General features: G+C 39.6%; 1 protein-coding gene across 9 annotated transcripts in view; it reads right to left on the bottom strand.

Moving 5' to 3' along the window:
• CFAP70 (cilia and flagella associated protein 70) overlaps window positions 1-25,584 on the bottom strand; it is a 107,245-nt gene that overhangs the window by 10,694 nt on the left and 70,967 nt on the right. For 6 of the 9 annotated variants that reach the window (XM_054503768.2, XM_054503769.2, XM_054503770.2 and 3 more), the window contains 6 exons: window positions 13,633-13,791; window positions 12,696-12,817; window positions 10,859-11,011; window positions 9,839-10,000; window positions 8,331-8,420; window positions 5,052-5,153 (listed from right to left, as the gene is read on the bottom strand). In XM_054503768.2, coding sequence (XP_054359743.1) covers window positions 5,052-5,153; window positions 8,331-8,420; window positions 9,839-10,000; window positions 10,859-11,011; window positions 12,696-12,817; window positions 13,633-13,791 — 788 coding nt within the window. The remainder of the gene's footprint in view (window positions 1-5,051; window positions 5,154-8,330; window positions 8,421-9,838; window positions 10,001-10,858; window positions 11,012-12,695; window positions 12,818-13,632; window positions 13,792-25,584) is intronic. The other 3 variants (XM_054503773.2, XM_063670487.1, XM_063670488.1) reach the window with 3 other exon arrangements.

Raw genomic sequence — 25,584 nt, 5'->3', positions numbered from 1 at the left:
ATTATTTGTTAAATCATAGAATACCTAGTAATATCAGAACTGCTAACTCATGCCTTTGCAAAAATGAAGCCTAAAGCTATACTCTAAAATGTGTATAAAGGTTTTTTCTCTTTAGCCTGATAATATAGTATGTATTAGTCTACATTGCAAAGAATGTTTTCAAAAGTACCATGAGTTAATTATTTTTCTGCATTGTCAGTGTAATTACGTTATTCATTTGAAATACAATTTTATTTGGTTTTGTTTGTGCATAATTATGTGGTCTCCCCATTTCTTGCTGATTTTCTTTTTTAAAAAATATACGAAACATTAGCATTGTCCCAAAAGTCAGAACTCTACAAAAAGGGACATCACAGTGTCATCCCTCTCATTTCCTCCCTCCTCTACCCATGCCCACTGATGTCCTGTAGAATCTACTCTCATTAATCTCGGTTTATCCTTCCTCTGCTTCTTTTTGCACTAAAGAAGAGATTCGGCCGGGCTTGGTGGCTCACGCCTGTAATCCCAGCACTTTGGGAGGCCGAGGCGGGCGGATCACGAGGTCAGAAGATCGAGACCATCCTGGCTAACACGGTGAAACCCTGTCTCTACTAAAAATACAAAAAATTAGCCGAGCGTGGTGGCCAGCACCTGTAGTCCCAGCTACTCGGGAGGCTGAGGCAGGAGAATGGCGAACCTGGGAGGCGGAGCTTGCAGTGAGCCTAGAGAGCGCCACTGCACTCCAGCCTGGGCGACAGCGAGACTCCGTCTCAAAAAAAAAAAAAGAAGAAGAAGAAGAGATTCGTGTATATTTTCTTCTTTTTCCTTCTTTCTTATACAAAAGGTGGTATAATCTTGCACTTCACTTTTTTTACTTAATAATATAAACTGAAAATCATTCCACATCAGTTCATAGAGATCTTCCTCATTATTTTTATTCAGCTGCATAGTATTCCATTATGTGAATATACCATAGTTTATTTAAACATTCTCCCATGTTTAATAAATGAACTCCATTTAGGTTGTTTCCATTATTTTGCAATTGCAATAATACTGTAATTAATAACTTGTGCACACTCATTTTCAAATTGCTAGAGGAAGCGCATCATAGTACATTTCTAGAAAACTCCAATTACTTTTAAATACTATCTTCTCAAAACCTAAGTTTCCATATATATGTCAGTCTATTTCTGTCTGCCAATTGTTTCACTTACCTACTCTTACACTAATAGTACTCAGTGTTAATTGTTGCAACTTCATGATAAGGCTTGATATTTAATAGGAAAGCCCTTCCTCCTTACTCTTTCTTCCATACTGTCATAGCTATTTTTTTTTTTTTGGCCTTTATTCAACCAAGTGAATTTTAGGATTTATCTCATCAAGTTCCTTGAAAATCTTATGTTATTATTTTTATTGGAATTGCCTTAAACTTAGATATTAACTTAGGGAAAACTTTCATCTTTATGTCATCAAAACTTCCTGCCCATGGATATGGTATATCTTTCTGACTATTAGATTTTCTTTTACAATAAAGTTTTGTGATTTTCTCCACACAGGTCTTGAATGGGATTTTAAAAATCAGACTTTCAAATTGATTGTTCTGATTTTGATGACATTGATTTTTATATTGATCTTTTATCCAGCAACTTTGTCCATCCACTTCTTTGTGTTAATCTTCATTGACTACATTTATATTACTCAAAAGTCAAAAGGATATAATAAAGCATACAATGAGTTTTGCTTCCACCCGTCTCCCTATACACCCTGTACCCCAATGACTGCCCTGACTAGTAACCATCATTGTTAGTTTTTTATCTACCATTTCAGTAGTGAACTCTTTTATTACATATTTCAGTTTGCTTGTAGATTTTCTTGGGTTCATACCTAATCCTTTTACCTTCGGTTTCTTTTATGTGTGTATGTGTATGTGTTATTGCCTTAATGGAACCTCCAGTATAGTTTCAAGTAGAAGTGACAATAACATTTTCCTTATCTTGTTCCTGACTTCAAAAGGAATGCTTCTAACTTTTCACCATTTCATATAATAGTTTAGATTCTGGGACATGTAGTTTCAGATTTTAAAAAAGCTAGTTTGCTTTTTTAAAAAGTCATGAATGGGTATTAATTTTAGCCAATGATTTAGTTTTTTAAATAATTAGTAGAATAAGAATAGCCTATGATTTTAATTTAGTCTCCTTTTTGCTGCTAATATTATTTGTGTCTTTCCATTTTAAACAAAATTCTTAGTCATGCAAGACGTTTGTCTGTTCACTAGTCTCTGCAAAAAACAGCTCATAATTTTGTTAATCCTATTATGTCCTTGTTGAAATTTTCATTTATTTCTACTCCTTATCATTTTCTCAATTATCATTTCTTTGGGTTTCCTTGCTTTCCCTTTACTACTTTATTTATTTAAATAATTAATTCATTGATTTTCAATTTTTGTTTCTAACATATGTATTTAAGGCTATAAATTACCCTCTATTTATTGCTTTAATTTTATCCCATAATTCTAATATATATTGGCTTTGTTTTTATTCAGCCTCATTTCAGTTATGTACTGAAGTATAACAAACCAACCCAAAACTTAATGGCTTAAAACATAATATGTTATTTCTCAAAATTCTACAGGTAATTTGGTCTGTTTTGCTGGTTTTCCCTGAGATCACTCATGCAGCTGAGGTCATAAGACAATTTGGCTAGGACTGGAGGATCCAAGAAAACCTTACTCAAATAGCAGTTAATGTTGGCTGTTGGCTGGAGTGGTTGAGTTCTCTTCCATGTGGACTCCTATAGCCTTCTACAGGCTAAACTGGGCTTCTTCACAGCACAGTGGTCCCAGAGTTTCAAGAGTGGTAGCTGAAGGCTTCTAAAAGCCTAACCTCTGAGAATTCACACAATGTCACTTCCACCATATTCTACTGGTCAGGGAAAGTCACAAGTTTAGCTTAGATTCAAGGGGGTGGAGAAATGAGAAAGAGACTCCGTCTCTTGGCGGGAGTGAGTGGCAACATAACATTGCAAAGGATGTGGACATGACAGCATAATTAAATGGGGACCATTATTATAAAAATCTACTATAAAGCCTAATTTTCTACTGCTGTGTATAACACCCATTTATCATATCACATTTTCCATAGATCAGAAGCCTGACATTATTCAACTAGTTCTTTGCTTAGGGTCTCACAAGGCCAAAATCAAGGTGTCATCTATGCTGAGTTCTTATTTGCAGGCTCTGGAGAAGAATGTACTCCCAAGCTTATTCAGGTTGTTGGTAGAATTCAGTTCTTTGTGCTTGTAGGTTCCTAGAAGGTCCCTATTTCCTTGCTGGCTCTCAGCAGGGGCTGCTGTTAGCTTCTAGATGCCACCCACATTCCTTGACATGTGGTCCTTCTCCATATTCAAGCCAGGGATGCTATACTGAATGATTCTTATGTTTCAAATCTGACTTCCTTTCTGCTCCCACCACCAGAGAAAACTCTCTGCTTTTAGAAGACTTACCTGACTGGGTCAGGTCCACCCAGATAATCTCTGTATTTTAATGTCAACTGATTTGGTATTTTATTTACATCTGCAAAATCATTTTACAGCAGTACCTACATTAGTGTTTAACAGATTAATCTTAGGGGAGGGGGCCATCTTTAGAATTCTACCTAGCACAGAAGACTTCATATTTGAAGTGTCACAAGGTTTCTTCATTGACTTATTAATTAATTACAAGCATGTTTTCAGTTTCCAAAGGTATATGAGTCTTTTGGGCTTTTAGTTGTTGATTTATAATTTTACTGCCGTGTGATCTGTATGTATTTGTTGAACCCCTCTTTCTGGTTTCGCATGTGGTCAACCTTTATAAATAACTCATTTGTACTTGAAAAGAATATGTGTCCTCTCATTGTTAAGTGAAGAGTTCTACATTGGTGTTTGAACTCAAACCTGTTAAATGGGTTATACATCTGTATATATATCCTATTTTTCTTCCTATTTGACTGATCAATTTCTAAAAGAAGCATATTATGGTCTTCCATACTGGCCCTTTTAGTTTAAAGATGAGGAAATTGAGGCCCAATAAAGTTAAGTGACTTGCCTCAGATCCTAGAGCTAGTTAGGGGAGAGCTGGGGTAAGAACTCTTTTTATTTGTTTTTTTTTTCTTTTTTTTTGAGACGAGGTCTCACTCCGTCACCCAGGTTGGAGTGCAGTGGCACAATCTCAGCACCCTGCAACTTCTGCCTCCCAGGCTCAAGCGATCCTCCTACCCCAACCCTCAAAAGTAGCTGGGACCACAGGCGCTCCCCACCATCCCTGGTTAATTTTTTGAAGAGGCAGGGTTTTGCCATGTTCCCCAGGCTGGTCTTGAACTCCTGAGCTCAAGCAATCCACCTGCCTCAGCCTCCCAAATTGCTGGGGTTACAAACGTGAGCCACTACACCCGGCCAGACCTCAGGTATTTTTAAAATATTGATATTTGGGATATTTACACTAAAGAGAAAATCTAGTAATTTTTGTTTTGTTCATTTCTCTTATAATAATACTTCCTGCAAATTTGGTGTCATACTGTCCAGTGGAAAACTGAGGGCTACTCTCATTATTCCCAATCTGATCTTAGACTGATACGCAAGTTATTTAAGTCTAACTATGGGAGAGTTATTTTTAATAGGTAAAGCACCTATCATGAACTCCCACATTACCCTCCACCCAATATCCCGTCTAAATCAAGGACAAGCACCCTCAGCCAGCATTTCAATGGGAAGAAATGATTCAGAAACACTAGTAGAACATCTCCTTCATCAATCTGTGACCTAGTTTATGTTGCTCCTATTTTTAGATACAATATTGCTCCTATTTTTAGAACTTCCTTTCCAGAGAAACACACCTAAATATATTATTTTTAAGCATGTTCCAAGTACAGCCTGCCCAGACTTGGCCCTTCCTTTGTCATCAGCATAATGATTTACACCTAGAGCTTATCAGATTTCAGTTACCATGCATTAATGGCCATCTGCTGCCCCTTGCTTACTTGATCCCTCACCTCTGTGCCCTAAAAGGGCATTGTGTAAGGATAATAAACACTCACTTTCAGGCAGACCAGAGCCAGATATGCCCATACTTCAGCATTGTAGTTGTTCAATGCATTGGCTTCAGAGAGAGCATCCTCAGCCTCTGTGAGCTCCTCCAGCTTGACAGAAAAATGAGACATGAGTTAGCTTAGCTGAAACCACTATGTCCCAATAATACTGGTGTATATGACCTATACCAATGGTTTTCAACTTTTTAATATTTTTAGCATCAGAACTCTTTTCTTCAAAGGAAATCTTATGTGGTGGTTCAATATATGAACCAATTAAAAGTAGAAGAGCTCTGATTAAAAAGCCAGGTCGGGGATTCTGAAGCCCTGCCTAGTAAGCTCTTAACTTATACCCCTTTCTTCCTTCCCTCTACAGCGGTCCCATCAGGACATCTATAAACCATGGAGCTTCAGGTGCAAGATTGGAAATCCACAGGAACTCACTCTCATGTGTGCATCATTCAGTGATTTCTCCACACACAGTGGGCTGTCAGATACATTTATAGTTTTTTTTCTTTACATTGTGCATCCTTTTCTTGAGGTAAAAATCTGATTTGCCTGTTGAAATACTGTTGTCCAGAAAGCTTTCTTTCCCCTAGTATCAGTTATTAACAGCCCAATCCCGAGCAATCAAAGCAGTATTCAGAGACTCTAGGGTGCACTCTGAGCTCTGGGCACATGGAAATTGTTGCTGCTTCCTAAAACTGTGAGTTTGCTTTGTTGCTTTGTAAAACATTCCAAAAGGCTCTCCCTTCCCCAGTAAAGTAGCTCTTCTCTTTTCTTTTCTTTTCTCTTTTCTTTCCTCTCCTCTCCTCTCTTTCCTTTCCTCTCCTCTCCCCTCCCCTCCCCCACCCTTTTCTTTTCTCTTTTCTTTTCCTCTTCTCTTCTCTTCGACAGAGTCTCGCTGTGCTGCCCAGACTGGAGTGCAATGGCGTGATTTCGGCTCACTGCAACCTCCGCCTCCCAGGTTTAATCAATTCTCCTGCCTCAGCCTCCCAAGTAGCTAGAATTACAGGTGCCCGCCACCACACCCGGCTAATTTTTGTATTTTTAGTACAGATGGGGTTTCGCCATGTTGGCCAGACTGTCAAACTCCTGGCCTCAAGTGATCTGCCCACCTTGGCCTCCCAAAGTGCTGGGATTACAGGCATGAGCCACCCGTGCCCAGCCTACTTTTTCTGCTTTAAAATAATTAAATAATGGGTTTCTAGGCCAAAGATAAGAGACGGCCTTTCACCCACACCCATACTTTGGCCCACACTTTGAAGTCTCTGAGACATTGATTCATTATTTAATCAACCTACATTTGCCAAGGATTTGCTCTGTGTCAGGCAGTATGCTAGATGCTGGGAGTAAAAAAATAAAATCCTGTAGTCCCAGGTACTCAGGAGGCTGAGGCAGGATGATCAACCAAGCCCTGGAGGCAGGGATTGCAACGAGCTGAGATTGAGCCACTGTACACCAGCCTGGGTGACACAGCAAGACCCTGTCTCAAGTAAATAAATAAAATACAATAGCTGCCCTCAAAGAGCTCACTGACAGATGTGTGAAAAACAAAACACAGGCCGGGTGCGGTGGCTCACGCCTGTAATCCCAGCACTTTGGGAGGCTGAGGTGGAAGGATCACCTGAGGACAGGAGTTCGAGACCAGCCTGGCCAACATGGCAAAATCCCGTGTCTATTAAAAACACAAAAATTAGCTGGGTGTGGTGGCACACGCCTGTAATCCCAGCTATTCAGGAGGCTGAGGCAGGAGAATGACTTGAACCCAGGAGGCAGAGGTTGCAGTGAGCCAAGATGGTGCCACTGCACTCCAGCCTGGGTGACAGAGCTATAAGAAGATACCAATACTATACTGTTAAGTAGAAAAAAGGTTACAAAGCAGTAAATATTTACATTTTATACATTAAAATTGCTTTCATATATATGAAAAAAAGACGGGAGGAAAATGCATTCAAATGTTAACAGTGGTTATCACCAACTTGTGGAGTTATGGATACTTTAATGTTTTCTTCATATTTTGTATCTATTTGTCTATTTTTTTTTAGAGATGAGGTTTTGCTCTGTCACCCAGCCTGGACTGCAGTGGCAGAATCATGGCTCACTGCAGCCTCTAACTTCTGTGTTCCCACCAAGCAATCCTCCCACCTTAGCCTTCCAAGTATCTGGGACTACAGGCACATGCCACCATGCCTGGTTAATTTTTAATGTTTTTGTAGAGATGGGGGTCTTGCTCTGTTGCCCAGGTTGGTTTCTCTCAAACTCCTAGGTTCAAGAGATTCTTCAGCCTCAGCCTCCCAAAGTGCTGGAATTACAGGTGTGAGCCACTGCTCCTGGCTTCTTCTAAAGTTTCTATAATGAACACATATTATCTTTATGGCTGAAAAATAGTAATGAGGGGCTAAGTGAGGTGGCTCACACCTGTAATCCCTCCACTTTGGGAGGCTAAGGCAGGTGGTCACTTGAGGTCAGGAGTTCCAAACCAGCCTGGTCAATATGGTGAAACCCCATCTCTACTAAAAATACAAAAATTAGCCTGGCATGGTGGTGGGCACCTGTAATCCCAGCTACTCAGGAGGCTGAGGCAGGAGGATCACTTGAACCCAGGAGGCAGAGGTTGCAGTGAGCTGAGGTGACACCACTGCACCACTGCACTCTAGCCTGGGAGACAGAGCGAGACTCCATCTCAATAAATAAATAAATAAATAAATAAATAAATAAATAAATAAGTGAGTAAGGTATTCAAAGAAAGGGAGAGACATGGAATCAATAACACACCTGAAGAAATTAGGCAGGAACAAGAGGATGTTTGCCTCTTTGAAGACTGGAGGAAATGAGGGAAGGTTAAGTAAAGCGTTTTTAGGAGAAGCAGAGCAAAAGCTTCTGCCAGAAGTTACAGCAACTCCTCCTGCATATCAAAGGGTCACAGTGCTTAGTAAGTGTCAATCAATTTCTTTAATTGACTTGAATAGATTCTTCATCTCCCATATCACCTTTTTCTTACAGATAATATCACAAAAGAGTGTCTATACCAAATAACATGAAATTTTTTTATTATGTAGCTTCTTAGTTCAGGTTTTTCTGGGATTTTTTAAAAAGATTTTTTATTTTTCTAGCTAGTTAAGTGACCTTCAGTTCACTGAACACCTTTGAAGAACAACTTTTCATTACAGCAGACAGCCCTGATTGCTATTCCAATGTCATCACAAACCCCCAGGATGCTTGGAAGGCCAAGGAATCAAGGTCAGCTGTATCCACAGCCCTAGTCTCAAGCCTTCATCCTCTTACCCGATAGCAGGCGATTCCCAGTCCTAGCCAGGTAAGGCATGAAGGTGATCTCTTACAGGCTTGCATATAGGTTTTCTTTGCCTTTTCATACTGTAGAAAGAAAGCACCACTAAGCTACTGTTCTAGAAGCTTCAAACCCCATATTGCTGGGATGATCATGGGATCTCTGATAGTCGCTCTCCAGAACAATCTAAGTTAAGCAAGTCCTTTAATTGTACTTTTACGTCTACCTTAAGGGAGTTATCGCAAGAAGATTGGTGAGAGGAGATGGATAGATTACATGAAAGGGCAGACTTTCACTTGGAAGTAGTTCCAAAGACATTTATAGTCTCTGTAAGAGTTGAGGCAAGGAGTTACACTGAAAGTGGGGGCAACCATCATGATTACCTGAATTCCACCTCCATTTCATGGATTACTCCCTTTCACTTAAATGCAACATCATGTGGTGGCATGACAAACATACAATCTCTGGACTAAAAGGTATACTTGATACAGCCTCATCATTCTGGAAATCTATTCCCTTTGTTGTAAAAGATCTTAGAATTTTAGAAAAACTCAAAAGACAAACTTTCAAAGGACATAGCCGTGAAGGGACAATTTCTTGTCCTGTATCTCCAACATGAGATACATCTATAGCTGAGCCTCAGCAAACAGCCTAAGACCTGCTTGCCCGGGGTCTGCCTGTCAGCAGTGCTCTGAAGATGCAGCTTTCAATGACATCAGAAAGAAAACTTTTCCTTATATACTTCACTACAGTGGGACAGGGATTTCTCTCAAGCCTATGTGAGCTTTCCACTTAACATACAGCATTGTAATTTCTTGTTGCTGTTGCTGTTTTATATTAAATAAAAAGATAACTGGGTGTTCTGATGGGAAAAATAGAATAAAGTCAAAACAAAAACAGGGGAGTCAAAAGGCCTTTGGCAGAATGTTGATAATTGTTATAGTGAGATGATGGGTCCATGGTGTTTCATTCTATTCTGATTGCTTTGTATGTATTGAAATTTTCCATAAAAGAACGGTTTTTTTTTTTTCCAAAGAACTCGGAATATTTCCCAAAATATGGGGAGGGACTGCTTCCACGGTCAGGTCAGAGTGCCCTATGGAATGGGGTTAGCCTCAGCTAGATTAAATATAACCTTTTGTGTTTAGGAGAAAGTTTGGAGAGAAGTCCTTTTGAAGCCCATGATACCTTCTGTTAGGTAAGTCAAGCTAATGATGTTTCTACTACTGCGAATACAATTTTAGCTAACATAACACTTACTGAGTTCTTAAGAACTGTTTAGTAGCATAATGGTTAAAATCACAGACTCTGGTTTCAGCCTGCCTGAGTTTGAATGCTGCTTCCACTAATTACTGGTTGTCTGATGTTGGGCAAGTCACTTTACCTTTGGATGTAAAAGTGTCATTATTATATTACTAGTTTTAGTCCACACAGATAGATGTCAATGCTTGAATTACAATCAGGTCCCAGACCATGGGGTTATTCCCCATCCTCTACCCTTCACCTCTTTCTCTTCCAGATAGATGAGCCCCAGTCGCAGGAAGATGAAGTGCATCTCAGAAGCATCCACTACAAAGCTAATGGTTCGTTCATAGCATGCCTTGGCCTCAGAATGATTTCCACTCAGAAAATAGAGATGGCCCTTCAGGCCCCAGACATTGGGGTTCTGGGAAAGTGAAAAGCAAGTAGTACATGGGATAAGGTAGTATTTAAAAGTATATTGATGATCTTTGTTTAACATTTAAATTTAGATAGATTGTCCACTTCCTTTCTCTTTTCTTTTCTTTTTCAGATCAACCGTTTTCTTTTTCTAAGAGCACTCAGAAACATAACCATTTAATTGTACAAGGAGACATTTTTCTAGGTCTGCCCTCAGATTTCTTTCTTGCATTCTTCAAAGCCATTTTGGGTGTGGAGTAAATATTAAGAAAAACATTCAAGCATAACCCCAATACTGTTCACATGAGAAAATATAAAAAATCTAGAAAAATTGAAATAAACACTATCAGCTAAAGATATCCTTTTCTCTGCCCTTTGCAAAACTCATGATTACTTTATTTTTATTTTTTTTTTTTGAGATGGAGTCTTGCACTGTCGCCCAGGCTGGAGTGCAATGGCTCAATCTCTGCTCACTGCAACCTCCACCTCCCAGGTTCAAGCGATTCTCCTGCCTCACCCTCCTGAGTAGCTGGGATTACAGGCATCCGCCACCACGCCCATCTAATTTTTTGTATTTTTAGTAGAGATGGGGTTTCACTATGTTGGCCAGGCTGGTCTTGAACTCCTGACCTCATGATCTGCCTGCCTCGGCCTCCCAAAGTGCTGGGATTACAGTCATGAGCCACCGTGCCCAGCCAACTCATGATTACTTAAGAAAAGCAAATGGAAGGGTATAGAGAGATGAGTTTACTGACAGCTGATGACCATCACCTCTGTTCACCAGAAATCTACGTGTGATATGGCATCACCACCTTTAAATAAAGCCCCTTCTCCAGACTCAAGAGGCTTTAGCAAAAGTCATTACCAGGTAGTCCATCTGGGCTGCTTGTTGAAGGTATTCCTCTGCCTTGGCAAAGTCCTTCTTAAGAATGTGTGTTTGGGCCAGCACCAAGTAATATTCACAGCTGGGGCCTCCTTGAGGGCATAACAGCTCATGTGCAAGCACTCTGTGCACATACTGCAAGGATAATCAGATTATAAGGAACATATAAATGGCTGCATTGTGTCTTTTTCGGTTGAAGGATTCTGTCTCTGATAATAAATAATAAGAAATGTATTACAGAATGAAATAATTATCCTCACCTTCAAAAGGTAAAGAGTGAATTACAAACATTCTGCACTTCATAGTTCCATTACCAGCTATTCACCTAGTCACCAAATGAAGACATTACCAAGTGAATAACTTGCAATATTGTACAATTCTGGTCTTGCTGGTCATCATACTAGGTGAGTGTTAGACTGCATGTATTATGCAGCAGACAAAGGTACACATCATCAACCACCCAATTTACAAAGGAGGTAACATTTTCAGGCAGCTGACATTGTAAGGAAACTTAGGTGAGGTAAAAATGCCTTTCTAACAATCTAGACTGGAAATCTTAGAAACATAAATGTCTGTTTTGGATCCACCTCCAAACATTCGTTATGTTTACCAGTTTTGTACTTTGGGTCAATTTTTGTATTTTTGTATTTTTGGTTTTTTTTGTTTTTTTTTTTTGTTTTTTTTTTTTTAGAGACAGGGTCTTGCTCTGTCACCCAGGGCTGCTTACTGTAGCCTCCTGGCCTCAAGCAATCCTCCTGCCTTGGCTTCCCAAAAGTTCTGGAATTATAGGGGTGAGCCACCATGCCTGGCCAAATCTTTGCTTTTTACACTTTATAAGACCTACAAATTTAACAAAGTTAGATATACTTCTTAAGTCGAGGGTAAATCCTTCTTTTCCTCTCCCACTGTTCCCATCTCAGCCTATAATGTAGAAAATTCTACATTATACTTAACACCTTTTTAGGAGAATACTAGAGGGAACAGCTGCAGCTATTTTTTCTACCTGCCTTCTGGGTCTCTGACCTGGTGGGGCTAATGACTTATTTAGCTGTGGAAGAAGACAGTCTGTTTCTATTTTGAGGAGGGTTAATGTGTTAAAGGCTCCTGCTTAATGTGGCTCAATCCCACCCAGTTAATAATTCTTGCCCTTTCTTGAGCTTGTCTGCCCTCGAGTAGGGCATGCACTTGGCAGGATCAAAACCAAACACTCTTGGCTCCTGAATCTTGCTCTCTCCTGCTGCTTGCTCATTAATATGCTTCTTGCTTGCCATGTGATACGCAGACCTCCTAGGATGCTCTTCTTCTCTGAGAGGAGGCTTCAATTCTTCAGCTGCTCTACCTGTGACTGCATGGGTAAGTCAAATGTGGGGCTAGTTATGTTGTCCAGCCCAGTTTTACCAATAAAAATAAGCTAATATTTTTATTCCCCCACATAGTACTGTGTATGTTTCTAATTGGATCTAACCTAGAAGGGAAGAAGGGAATGATTTGGCTCCTGTGAACCCCCAACACTCACAAAATGAATTCCCATAATAAAGTGATATCAGGCAACATATGCCTTAGAGTCTGATTTAGCTCTGTTGGTTTTCTACAGGGAGCAGAACTTGCCGTGAGGTCTTCTGCTGCCATGTGCAAAGAGTGGTTCATGTTTGGATGTTCTTCCCGTTGGGCTTAAAGTATGCTCTCAAAAGCATATTTGATATCACAACCAAATATCACAAGTTTCACAAATGTGTAAGCTTGAAAGATACCATTATGGATAGAATAAGGAGTTTGCTAAAATCTTTCCATCTACTTGCCCTTTTCCAAATACTCTGACCTGCACAGCCTTGACTTTCATCAAGAAACGTATGGTCTCCATGAAGATGGTGGTAGTTTGAGAAACACCATAATGAAGGCCGGGATGCAGAAGAGCTGATGAATCTTGACATTTTGATGCTTCTGAAAATATTACATTAAAAGGATTGAAGATTGGATATAATAGAAAAAGTGTCAGAAATTCAGACACACTCAGGCGGGCGCGGTGGCTCACACCTGTAATACCAGCACTTTGGGAGGCCGAGGCAGGTGGATCATGAGCTCAGGAGTTCGAGACCATCCTGGCCAACATAGTGAAACCCCGTCTGTACTAAAAATACAAAAATTATCTGGGCATGGTGGCACGTGCCTATAATCCCAGCTACTTGGGAGGCTGAGGCAGGAGAATCGCTTGAACCAAGGAGTCGGAGGTTGCAGTGAGCCGAGATTGCGCCACTGCACTCCAGCCTGGCAACAGAGCAAGACTCCGTCTAAAAAAAAAAAAAAAATTCAGACACACTCACTTAGCAGGGAGAGTCTTCTTATCTAATACATGAGAGGGATCATAATCTAGAAAGCAATTGACTGCTCTCTAGCAATGGTCCCCAAAAAGGAGAACTCAAAGGTTCTCAAGGTAAATCTACTTGTGGTTTAAATGCAAGTACAACCAAATAAAAAGGTTTAAAAAAGTATTCAGATCTTCTTGAGTGTGAAACACAGTTTGTAGATGTTTTTTAAAAATGAAGAACTGTTAGGAAATCATAGGTCTGTAGTTGGCTACTTCTGTGAGCTAAATATAAAATCCTTGCTTACTGAGAGAGTTACACCATTGAGTTTGGATTTCAGAGCCTGGTTATCAACTTCAAACAAGTCAGGATTGCCATTTCATCATCGTAAAAGTCTTCATCCTTGTCTAGCTTATGCCCCTCTTCCAAGTGGAAATCTTTATTTCTAGTTACCTTTCTTTGTTGGTATCTCCTTGATAAATGTGTTAGATGGTTTTTGGCTTATACTTGGATCCCAAGTTTGTGTAGTCAAAATGGGTTCCTGTGAATCAGACTGCAGTTTGGAGGATTCTTCAAGAAATTTGTCTAGAATAGATAATGCAGCTCCTGGTCCTAAATAGATTACATTTTAATGAAAAATAAAACTTCTTACATTGGGTATTTAAAGGTTATTGTAAGAGATACATTTTTCAAAGCATAAGAAACATATTCCCTAAATATTTCATGAAGGACAGACTTGTTTGGTAGACTTGTTTATATTTTTGAATAATTTAAAGAGTACAAGCTAAACTGACAAAACAGTTTCTGTCACTGTGACCCCCGAGTACAGCCGTGCTGCTAGTCCAAGTCATGATAATATCAAACAGATCCCTATTTTAAGTTATTAAAAAATAAATAAATAAATAAATCTTTTTATTTAAACATTTACGTACAGATCTTTGCAAGGATATGTTTGTTTCAGTTGGGTTAAGATCTAGGAGTGAGGCCGGGCGCGGTGGCTCACGCCTGTAATCCCAGCACTTTGGGAGGCCAAGGCAGGCGGATCATGAGGTCAGGAGATGGAGTACCATCCTGGCTAACGCGGTGAAACCCCGTCTCTACTAAAAATACAAAAAATTAGCCGGGCATGGTGGCGGGCACCTGTAGTCCCAGCTACTCGGGAAGCTGAGGCAGGAGAATGGCGTGAACCCGGGAGGCAGAGCTTGCAGTGAGCACAGATGGCACCACTGCACTCCAGCCTGGGTGACAGAGCTAGACTGTGTCTCAAAAAATAAATAAATAAATAAATAAAAATAAGAAGTTGGGTGAGGTGACTCACGCCTGTGATCCCAGCACTTTGGGAGGCTGAGGCAAGAGGACTGCTTAAGCTCAGGAGTTCAAGACCAGCCTGAGAAACACAGTGAGACCTCATCTCTACTAAAACAAAAATTAGCCAGGCATGGTGTTGCACACTTGTAGTCCCAGCTACTCTTGAGGGACTGAGGTGGGAGGACTGTTTGAGCCTTGGAGGTAGAAGTTGCAGTGAGCCATGATTTTGCCACTGCACTCTGGCCTAGGTAACACAGCGAGACTCTGTCTTAAAAAAAGAGAAAAGAAAAGAAAAATAACCTTTAAAAATTGCCATTTATTGGAAGACCATGTAAGTATATGAAAAAAAGAAAAAATTACCAGTTTTCTCAAGTGGTTACACCATTTTGCATTCTCACCAGGAATGTTTGAGAGTTCCAGTTACTCCATATCCTTGTTATAAATTTATCTTATCAATCTTTTTAATTTTAGCTATCCCGGTGGTAAATTACGTTGATTTTCAAATGTGAAACTGATCTTACAACCCTGCTTAAATATATCTTTTCTATAGTTGCTGAAATTGATTGGCTAATATTTGTTAAGAATTATTGTGTCTAACCAGGTGTGGTGCCTCATGCCTATAATCCCAGCTATTTGGGAAGCTGAGGTGGGAGGATTGCTTGAGGCTAGGAGTTTGAGACCAGCCTGGGCAAGATAACAAAACCTTGTCTCTTAAAAAAGAATAATAATAATAAAATTAAATAAATAAAGAAGTATTGTGTCTAGGCTTATGAAAGTTATTTGTATGTACTCTTCTTTCTTTGGGATGGCTTTGTCTGGTTTTGATACCAGGGTGATTACTATTCTCAAATTATGAGTTTGTAAGTGTTCTCTTTTTCTCTATTTTTTGAACATGTGGTATGATTGGAATTATTTCTTCCTTAAATATTTAATAGAACACACTAATAAAGCCTTTTGGGCCTGAAGTTTTCTTTGTGAGAGGTTTTTATTACCCATTTAACCTCCTTAGGAGATATAGGGCTATTCAGATTGTTTCTTCCTGAGTACGTTTTGTTAGTTTATGTCTGTCAAGGTATTCATACATTTCATTTAAGTTGTTAAATTTGTTGGCATTAAGTTGTTAATAACTTCTCCTTATTATCTTTTTAATATTTATAAGATTTTCAGTGATGTCCTCTCTCTCATTTGTGATATTGGTAATGTGACTTCTTTTTTTCCCTGATCAGATTCATCTGTTTCATTGATCTTCTGAAAGAAACGGCTATTGGTTTCACTGATTGTCTCTATTTTTGTCTGTTTTCTATTTCATTGATTTCTATTCTGGGCTATTATTTCCTTCCTTTTACTTATTTGGGGTTTAATTTGATTTTCTTGTTCTAGCTTCTTAAGGTAGAATCTTAGATCATTGATTTTAGACTTTTCTTATTTTCCAATATAAGTGTTTACAGCTATAAACTTCTCTCTAGAAAATAATTTAGCTAATCCCACACATTTTGCTTTGTTTTGCTATCATTATCATTAAGTTCAAACTATTTTCTAATATCCTTTGTGATTTCTTCTTTGACCTGTGGGTTGATTATTTATTTATTTAGATCTGTATGTATTTATTTATTGAGACAGACTCTCACTGTCACCTAGGCTGGAGTGCAGTGGCACAATCATGGCTCACTGAAGCCTCAACCTCCCAGGCTCACGTGATCCTCCCACCTGAGCCTCCCTAGTAGCCGGGACTACAGACACGCCACCACACCCGGCTATTTTTTTTTTTTTTTTTAAATTTTTGTAGAGATAGAGTTTTGCCATTTTGTGCAGGCTGGTCTCGAACTCCTGGCCTCAAGTGATCTGCCTGCCTTGGCGACCTGTGGGTTATTTAGAAGTGTATATTTCCAAATACTTGAAGTTTTCCTATATGTCCAGTGATGAGATGGTAAATGTTTAACTGCTGGCTGTCAGGGGTGTGAGTGGAGCCTGGTTTGCTGATTTCCATGACGTAATTTCTCCTACCATGGCCAATTTCAAACTACCGATGTTATGTCATTGAATATAGAGTTTCAATCCCATTACTGGGTATATATCCAAAATAAAACAAATCTTTCTACCAAAAGGACACATATGCTTGCAATATTCACAATAGTAAAGACATGGAATCTAGCTAAGGTGCCCATCAATGGTGGTCTGGATAAAGAAAGTGCAGTACATATACACCATGGAGTACTGCGCAGCACAAAAAAGAACAAAATCATGTCTTTTGCAGCAACATGGATGCAGCTGGAGGCCATTATCCTAAGCGAATTAATGCAGGAACAGAAAACCAAATACTGCAAGTTCTCACTTATAAATGGAAGCTAAACACTGGGTACTTGTGGACATACAGACATGATTCTAGTGAAAGAGAAGGTGGGGAAAAGGGGCTGACTGGGTTCTCCCCCAGCTCCTCCTAATGAAAAGAAATAAAAAGAAGCCAGGGATCCCCCAAAGCCAAATAAGCTCATGGATCAACTCATCCTTGCTGAGGCTGGGGAAGGCTGGGGAAGGCTGGAGAACAAAGCAGCCATGCGGATGGTCTGAGCCACATGCAGAGAGGAGGAGTGGAGGGGAGGATTGGGCAGCTGGCCTGGCTAGCTATCGGGGTGGAGGGGCAAGGCCAGGGCCAGCTTACCCTGAAAATCCCCCTCACACATATCCAAAACTGCACCACTCATGTCACACAGCTGCAAGAACACAATGACAGGATTCCGAGAAAGGAATGAACATGACAAAACATGAATGTCACACACACACAGAAAAAAACTATGCCAATATCATAGTCCCAGGCGGGCCACACCAAACCATGATGGATTCTACACTGGCTTAGAGATCTGAATGTATGGGAGAAAACAACAGTCTGCTGCCAAAAGGACATTAAAACAGGGCCTGCACAGGGCTCCCTGTAACTGGGATTACAGGTGTGCACCACCACACCCGCCTAATTTTTGTATTTTCAGTAGAGACGGGGTTTACCATGTTGACCAGGCTGGTCTTGAACTCCTGACCTCAAGTGATCTGCCTCCCTCAGCCTCCCAAAGTGCTAGGATTACAGGTATGAGCCACCGTGCCCAGCTAATAAGTTATATTTTGATTTTCATTCAGTTCAGATTTTCAAATTTCCCTGTGACTTCATCTTTCATTAGAGGAATATTTAGATATGTGTTGATCATTTCTAAGTGTTTAGAAATTTTCCTGTTATCTTTCTTTTTTTTTTTTTTTTGAGACAGAGTCTTCTTCTGTTGCCCAGGCTGTAGTGCAGTGGCCCAATCTCGGCTCACTGAAACCTCTGCCTCCGAAGTTAAAGTGATTCTCCTGTTTCAGCCTCCCAAGTAGCTAGGATTACAGTTGTGCTCCACCACACCCAGCTAATTTTTGTATTTTTAGTAGAGACAGGGTTTCCCCATGTTGGCCAGGCTGGTCTCAAACTACTGACTTCAAGTGAGCTGTCAGCCTTGGCTTCCCAAAGTGCTGGGATTACAGGCATGAGCCAAGAGCCACCACACCTGGCCAGATTTTCCTGTTATCTTTCTATTACTGATAACTAGTTTGGTTCTGTCATGGTCTGAGATCACACATTGTATGATTTCAATTCATTTAAGTGTGTTAAGGTCAGTTTTATTGCCCAGGATATAGTTTGTCTTGGTGAATGTTCCATGTGCACTTGAAAGAATGTGCATCTTGCTGTTGTTGGGTGGAGTAATCTATAATGTCAATTGGATCCCACTGGTTAATGGTGCTGTTCAATTTTTCTATATTCTGTTAATTCTCTGTCTAATGGTTCTATCAAATATGGAGATAGGGGTGAGACATACCCAACTGTAAGTATGAATTTGTCTGCATTTCCCTTCGGCTCTGTTAGTTTTTGCTTCATTATCTTGCAAAGCTGTGTTGTTTAGTGCAAACACACTTAGAACTGCTATGTCTTCTTGGTGAATTAACCCTGTTATTGTTCTTTAATGTTTCTCTTTGTCTCAACTGATTTTCTTTGCTCTGGAGTCTTCTTTGTCCATTATTAACACAGCTACTCCGGCTTACTATTATTGGTTCATAAGCTCTTATTGTTTATCCTTTTATGCTTAATTTATCTATATCACTATATTTGTTTGTGGATTTTTAGGGACAGGGTCTCACTATGTTGTCCAGAGTGGTCTCAAACTCCTGGCCTCAAGCGATCCTCCACCTCAGCCTCCCAAAGCACTGGGATTACAAGCATGAGCCACTACACTCAGCCTATATCATTATATTTGAAATGAGGTTCCTGTACACAACATATAGTTGAGGTTTTTAAAATTATTATTTAAAGTCAGTCTATGTCTTTTAATTTGTATGTTTAGACCATTTGCATTGAATGTAATTATGTTAGTTTCCTATTGCTGCTGTAACAAATTACTACAAGCTTAGTGGCTTAAAACAACACAAACATATTATCTTATAGTTCTCAAGGCCAAAAGTCTGAAATCAGTTTCACTGGATTAAGGTCAAGATTTGGCAGGGCTAGCTCCTTCTGGAGGCTCTAAGGGAGAATTTATTTCCTTGCCTTTTCAGCTTGTAGAGGCTACCTATATACCTCGGTTTGTAGCCCCTTTCCTCCAACTTCAAAGCCAGAAGCATAACATCTTCAAGTATCTTTCTCTAGCCCTCTGATTCCGTTATCACATTGTCTTTTTTTTGTCTGTGACTTCTCCCGCATCTCTCATATAAGGACCCTTGTGATTACATTGGACCTACCCAGACAATCCAAGATAATCTCCCCATTTCAAGATTCTTGACCACATTTGCAAAGTCTCTTTTGCTATATAAGGCAACAGTTCCAGGTCCCAGGGATTAGGACATGAACATCTTTGGAGGAGCCATTGTTTAGCCTACCATAGTATTTATTTATGTTAGGATTTAAGTTTGCCATTTTAGTATCTGTTTTCTATTTGTTCTCTCTGCTTTTTATTCTACTATTTTCCTTTTTCTGCCTTCCTGTGAATTATGCGAACATTTTTTAGTATCCCATTTTGACTTATCTATAGTGTATTAGAGTATATCTAATTGTGGTTTGTTTTTTAATGGTTGCTGTTAAGACAGAGCTGCGAACTATAGCCTATGGGCCATATATGGCCTGCCACCTATATATATATATAAAAGTTGTTTTGGGACACAGTCACATCCATTTTTAAATGCATCATCTATGACTGCTTTCACATTACAGTAGCAGAGTTGATTACTTATGACAGAGACCAGATGGCTCACTTTCAAATTACGGTTTTAAAAAATATTTTATACTTGCAACTTGTAAGAGGGTTTGCCACACCACTTCATGCTGCTTCCATTACTGTAAATTGAACATTAGTCTTATAAATGTGATTTCAGCTGATAGAATGGAAACTAAATTACAAAAGGTAGGTAAATTAAATATATAAGAAACTGAGACAAATTAAATGGAACACATGTACATTGCTCCATTAGTGATATATGGAAGTAGAAAAATACAATATTAGGTTAAATTAAGGCAGGCAAGAGATTGGGCTATTTTGAATTACCAACAGAAGAATGTGCTGGACATGGGCTATGAGTCTAGATGAAGAAGATGAAGACTTCCAGTTAAACAGAGTAGATAGGCTATGTATTTATATTTCCTTATTCTTATTTCGAAAATCTCACTAAAATGAGAATTTAACATGTATAAACCTACAAAGATGAAGAAAACAGAAAAGGAAAAATAAACTACAAGAAATATCAAAAAACCTTTGAAGGACAGAAAAGTAGATGGGAAAGACTTCTGCTTCTGGCAATTATTGACTGGGTCATTCAGATCAATTTCCCACTGAGGGCAAACAGAAAAGGTGAACAAAATATATATTTTTAAAACATGCTTGAATATACCAGAGAGCTAACCAGATAGACTCTCTAAGCTCAAATCTAGGAAATGCAGAAACCCAGGGTTTCAGCTCATCATTTGAAACTATATTTTCTTTTTTTTTTTTTTTTTTTTTGAGACGGAGTCTCACTCTGTCGCTGAGGCTGGAGTGCAGTGGCACCATGTCGGCTCACTGCAACCTTTGTCTCCTGGGTTCAAGCAATTCTCCTGCCTCAGGCTGCCGAGTAGCTGGGATTACAGGCGCCCACCACCACGCCTGGCTAGTTTTTATATTTTTAGTAGAGATGGGGTTTCACCCTGTTGGCCAGTCTGGTCTTGAACTCCTGACCTCAGGTGATCCACCTATCTCGGCCTCCAAAAGTGCTGGGATTACAGGCATGAGCCACTGCACCCGGCCTGAAACTATATTTTCTTGCAGGGGTATATGAGTCTCAAGGGTGAGACTGAGAGTCTGGCAGGCTCAACTTTACTTCTGATTGACTCTCAAGGATGTGTATTGCAGACACTGGTAGACAATGACCACCAAAAGGAATTTGAGTTGAGATGCCAAAGAGCTACACTCTAAGAGTAAAGGATGAAACTGAAATAGGCCTTCACAGGAATTATAAGTCATCTTCAAACCCTCTTGATCCCTCAAACTGAATTAGTTTACCAACAGTGTCCTATATATGATTTAAAAATAACCAGACACACAAGGATACCTGACAATATGAACCAAAACAAATAAAAAGGAGATAAAATATAAATAGTGCCACAGGAGGTTGGGACACAAACTTTATAGTTGCCAAGGCCAGCTCGGTCATGGAGACCCTAACCCAGCAGTGCTAGAGGAATTAAAGGCACACACACAGAAATATAGAGTGTGGAGTGGGAAATTGGGGCTGACAGCCCTCAGAGCTGAGAGCCATGAACAGAGTTTTACCCACATATTTATTGACAGCAAGCCAGTGATAAGCATTGTTTCTATAGATTATGGATTAGCTAAAAGTATGCCTTATGGGAAACAAGGGGATGGGCTGAAACAAAGGGATGGGCTCTGGCTAGTTATCTGCAGCAGAAACATGTCCCAAGGCACAGATCACTCATGCTATTGTTTGTGGTTTAAGAATGCCTTAAGCGGTATTCCCCCTTGGGTGGGACAGGTGTTTCCTCGCCCTCATTCCAGTAAACCCACAACCTTCAGCGTGGGCGTCATGGCCATCACAACATTTCACAGTGCTGCAGAGATTTTGTTTATGGCCAGTTTGGGGGCCAGTTTATGGCCAGATTTGGGGGCCTGTTCCCAAAAATAGTCACTGTGATCAAGAAGATAAAGGTCAGATTAATAATTTAATCAGAGAACAGTAAACTACAATAAAAGTGATGAAACGGGAATTTCAGAGCCTATTGCTCCTACACCACAAACCTGTACAGGCTGTTACTGTACTGAATACTGGAGGCAACTATCATACAATGGTAAGTATTTGTGTATCTAAACATAGAAAAGGTACAGTAAAAATACAGTATTATAATATCACGGGACCACTGTCACATATGTGATTCATCATTGAAATGTTATGTGGTACATGACTACATTTTTATGTGTATGAAAAAACGATGCTTTGATTATGTAGGAAAATATTCTTAATCTTAGGTGATATATGCAAATATATTTTTTCTATTTTATTATTTATTAATGTGTATTGTAGAATAAACTTATTTTATGCATGCATGGCCTCAATATGTTTATTACTCATACTTTTCTTAGGAAGCTTCTGGAGGATGTGCTCCACCAAAATGAGGAAGCAAAGTATGAAAGAGGAAGGCACAGAATCCAAGAAATGATGCATCTTGAAGTTAAAGGAGATTTTCAGAATCACAGCAAAGGAACGTCCCAGGAGAAGAGTTACCCATCAGGCCTAGAGGGTAAGCACTGAGAATTGAAGAAGGAAGATAGAAGGCTTTGGAGGAAGAAATATCTCTATGGGGGAAAAATGGACTGATGCATTTTAAACCTATCTGTCTATCTATCTATCTATCTATCTATCTATCTATCTATCATCTATTTTTTTGAGATGGAGTCTTGCTCTATCACCCAGGCTGGAGTGCAGCGGTGCAATATGATCTCACTGCAACCTCCGCCTCCCAGGTTCAGGTGATTCTCCTGCCTCAGCCTCCTGAGTTGCTGGGACTACAGGTGCCCACCACTACACCCAGCTAATTTTTGTTTTTTTAGTAGAGACGGGTTTTGCCATATTTGCCAAGCTGGTCTTGAACCCCTGACTTCAGGTGATCCACCCGCCTTGGCCTCCCAAAGTGCTGGGATTACAGGTGTGAGCCACCGTGCCCGGCCAAACATATCAAAAATATTGATGGGCACTTGACAATACTTTTGAAGCATGTGGGGAAAAAGGCAAAAGGAACATAGAATACTAAGTTTTCTGAATAAATTAGGCAATTATTAGTTCTTGGAAAAATAAAGCTATAAAAGAACAAAAAATTACAGAAAGTGGCTCAGCAGAGAATAGTATGTTTATAGAAAAAATAATATAAACATTGATATTGATGTGTCTTACCTGTCTAATATGTCTCAGGTTCTGTCAATGCCATAGACCCTCAGGTGCATGCTCTGTATCAGGCACTTTGGCAACTACTTCTCTATGAGAGGCCCAGTCACAGTCCTGCTGCTAAGGCTGACTGCCAGCACTTGGGTTCATGGAGTCCTACTACCTAGGAACTACTTATTTCTTCACCAAAGAGAGCCAGGCCCTCCCCGACCCCTTGGTTGGACAGTTAGTTTAACCAGCCACATAATCTGAGTTCCTGGCTCTTCCCACCACTTCTGGATTGGACAGAATTCTACACTTTAGGGTATGGCATATGACTTCCCAAGCACGTACCAAAAGGACCAGACTATAAAACTTGGAAGTATGGGTGCAATTAACTCCACAGGTGATTAATTTTGACCAACGGAAGAGAAGAGACAAAATAACAGATTCTCTTTCCTTCTTCCTTCCCATATTATTCAGTCATGGTTTCCCTATATAGCCTGAATGCTTGGAGATGTCCCACAAGACTAAGCAAGTTTACCTGCAAAGCAACCAGCTGTATTCTTTGCAGTTTATCATAATGAAATGGCCAATGTAGACATAAGGTGTCACCTTACATTGGTTCATATCCTTTGTTGCCTCTCTTACTGTTTTTTCTTCACTCTGCCTGTTCTGAAATTAACTCTTCTAATTAAAGTATTAGCATTAAATTCTTGACTCAGGCTCTATTTTATATTAAATCCAGGCTAATAGAATTGATTTTACAACAAAAAATTGATATGATTACATAAAGATGATGAACATCAACTGAAAAAGAGTAACATTTCAAACTCAAAAAAAGAGACACTTAAACTTTAGAAGCATAAATCAATGATTGATTGATTTAATTATTATTATTATTATTTTTTGAGATGGAGTCTCACTCTGTTGACCAGGCTGGAGTGCAGTGGCGCGGTCTCAGCTCACTGCAACCTCTGCCTCCTGGGTTCAAGTGATTCTTCTGCCTCAGCCTCCTGAGTAGCTGGGACTACAGGCGTGTGCCATGGATCCAGCTAATTTTTTGTATTTTTTGGTAGAGACAGGGTTTCACCATGTTAGCCAGGATGGTCTCGATCTCCTGACCTTGTGGTCCACCCGCCTCGGCCTCCCAGAGTGCTGGGATTACAGGCGTGAGCCACTGCGCCCGGCAAATCAATGATTTAAATAACATATATAGAGAAGAGTAACAAAACCAAAACCTGGTTCTTTGAAAAGATTATGTTAGGCCTTTGTCAAGACTTATCAAAAGAAAAAGGCAGAGGATGCAAATAAACAAAATGCAAGTTGAATGGGGTAATTACTAACAAAATCCATATTAAAAATAACAAGAGGCTGGTCCTGGTGGCTCATGCCTGTAATCCCAGCACTTTGGGAGGCCGAGGCAGGCAGATCGCCTGAGGTCAGGCATTCGAGGCCAGCCTGGGCAACATGGTGAAACCCCATCTCTACTAAAAATACAAAATTAGCCAGGTGTGGTGGCACATATCTGTAGTTCCAGCTACTTGGGAGGCTGAGGCAAGAGGATTGCTTGAACCTGGGAGGCAGAGGTTGCAGTGAGCCAAGATCACACCACTGCACTCCAGCCTGGGTGACAGAGCAAGATGCCATCTCAAAAAAAAAGACTTCTAGATGAATGTCCATAGTAGTTTTATTTTAATAGTTCCAAACTAAAAACAACACAGGTATCTATCAACAGGTGAATGGATGAACTAATTGTGGTATATCCATACAATGGAATACTACTTAGCAATAAAAAGGGATGAAATATTGATATAAGCAACAACATGTTTAAATCTCAAAGTAATTATGCTTAGATAAAAAACAGTACATACTGTGTGATTCTATTTAATTCTGAAAATTCTAGAAAATTCCAGGTGTTTTCTAGAATTCAAAAATTCTAGAAAATGCAAACTTATCTATGATGATAGAAAGTAGATCAGTAGTTGTCTGGAAATGGGAGCAGGAGAAAGACACCCACAACTGGGCATGAGGAAAGTTTTAGGGACAATGAATATGTTCATTATGTTGATTGTGGTGATGTTTTCTTGATTATGTACATATGTCAAAATTTATCAAATTGTACATATTAAATATGTGCAGTTTTTGAAATGTCAATTACACCTCAAACTGTTAAAAAATGTAGGCACACAAAATAATAATGCACACATGCAAGGAACACACAAACAAAAAAACACATACCACACATTAGAATGACTGGAGGAAAAGAGAATCACAGAACAGCGGGGGAAAGGGAGTACATGAATAAATACATTTGAGAATCATAAGAGAGGGACTTTATGTGGTAGAGAGAAAAGTGAGGGGGGAAAAATGAAATTTACTCTGTTAGAATGGTACCCCTTTTAAAGACAGTAAATTCTCTAAGATTAAAACAATTGAATCTCAACAGTAGAAGTTTCAGACCACTAATCATATGAATGAGGCAATACTTAGAAGTTAAGAGTTTTTCCTGGTATCCCTGAAATAACTCAAACTCCACGTATTCATTCATTTAACAAATATTTACTGAGTGCCTACCATGTGCCAGCTTCTGTTCTTAAGGCCAGTACTTTTCTTTTTAGTTTTTAAATTTTGTTTTAGAGATGGGATTTTGGTCACTCAAGCTAGCGTGCAGTGGCA

This window comes from Pongo pygmaeus, chromosome 8, assembly GCF_028885625.2.
Source record: "Pongo pygmaeus isolate AG05252 chromosome 8, NHGRI_mPonPyg2-v2.0_pri, whole genome shotgun sequence".
Classification (NCBI taxonomy): Eukaryota; Metazoa; Chordata; class Mammalia; order Primates; family Hominidae; genus Pongo; species Pongo pygmaeus.
Note: the sequence above shows the minus strand (reverse complement) of the source record. Positions and strands in the feature narration are given on the sequence as shown.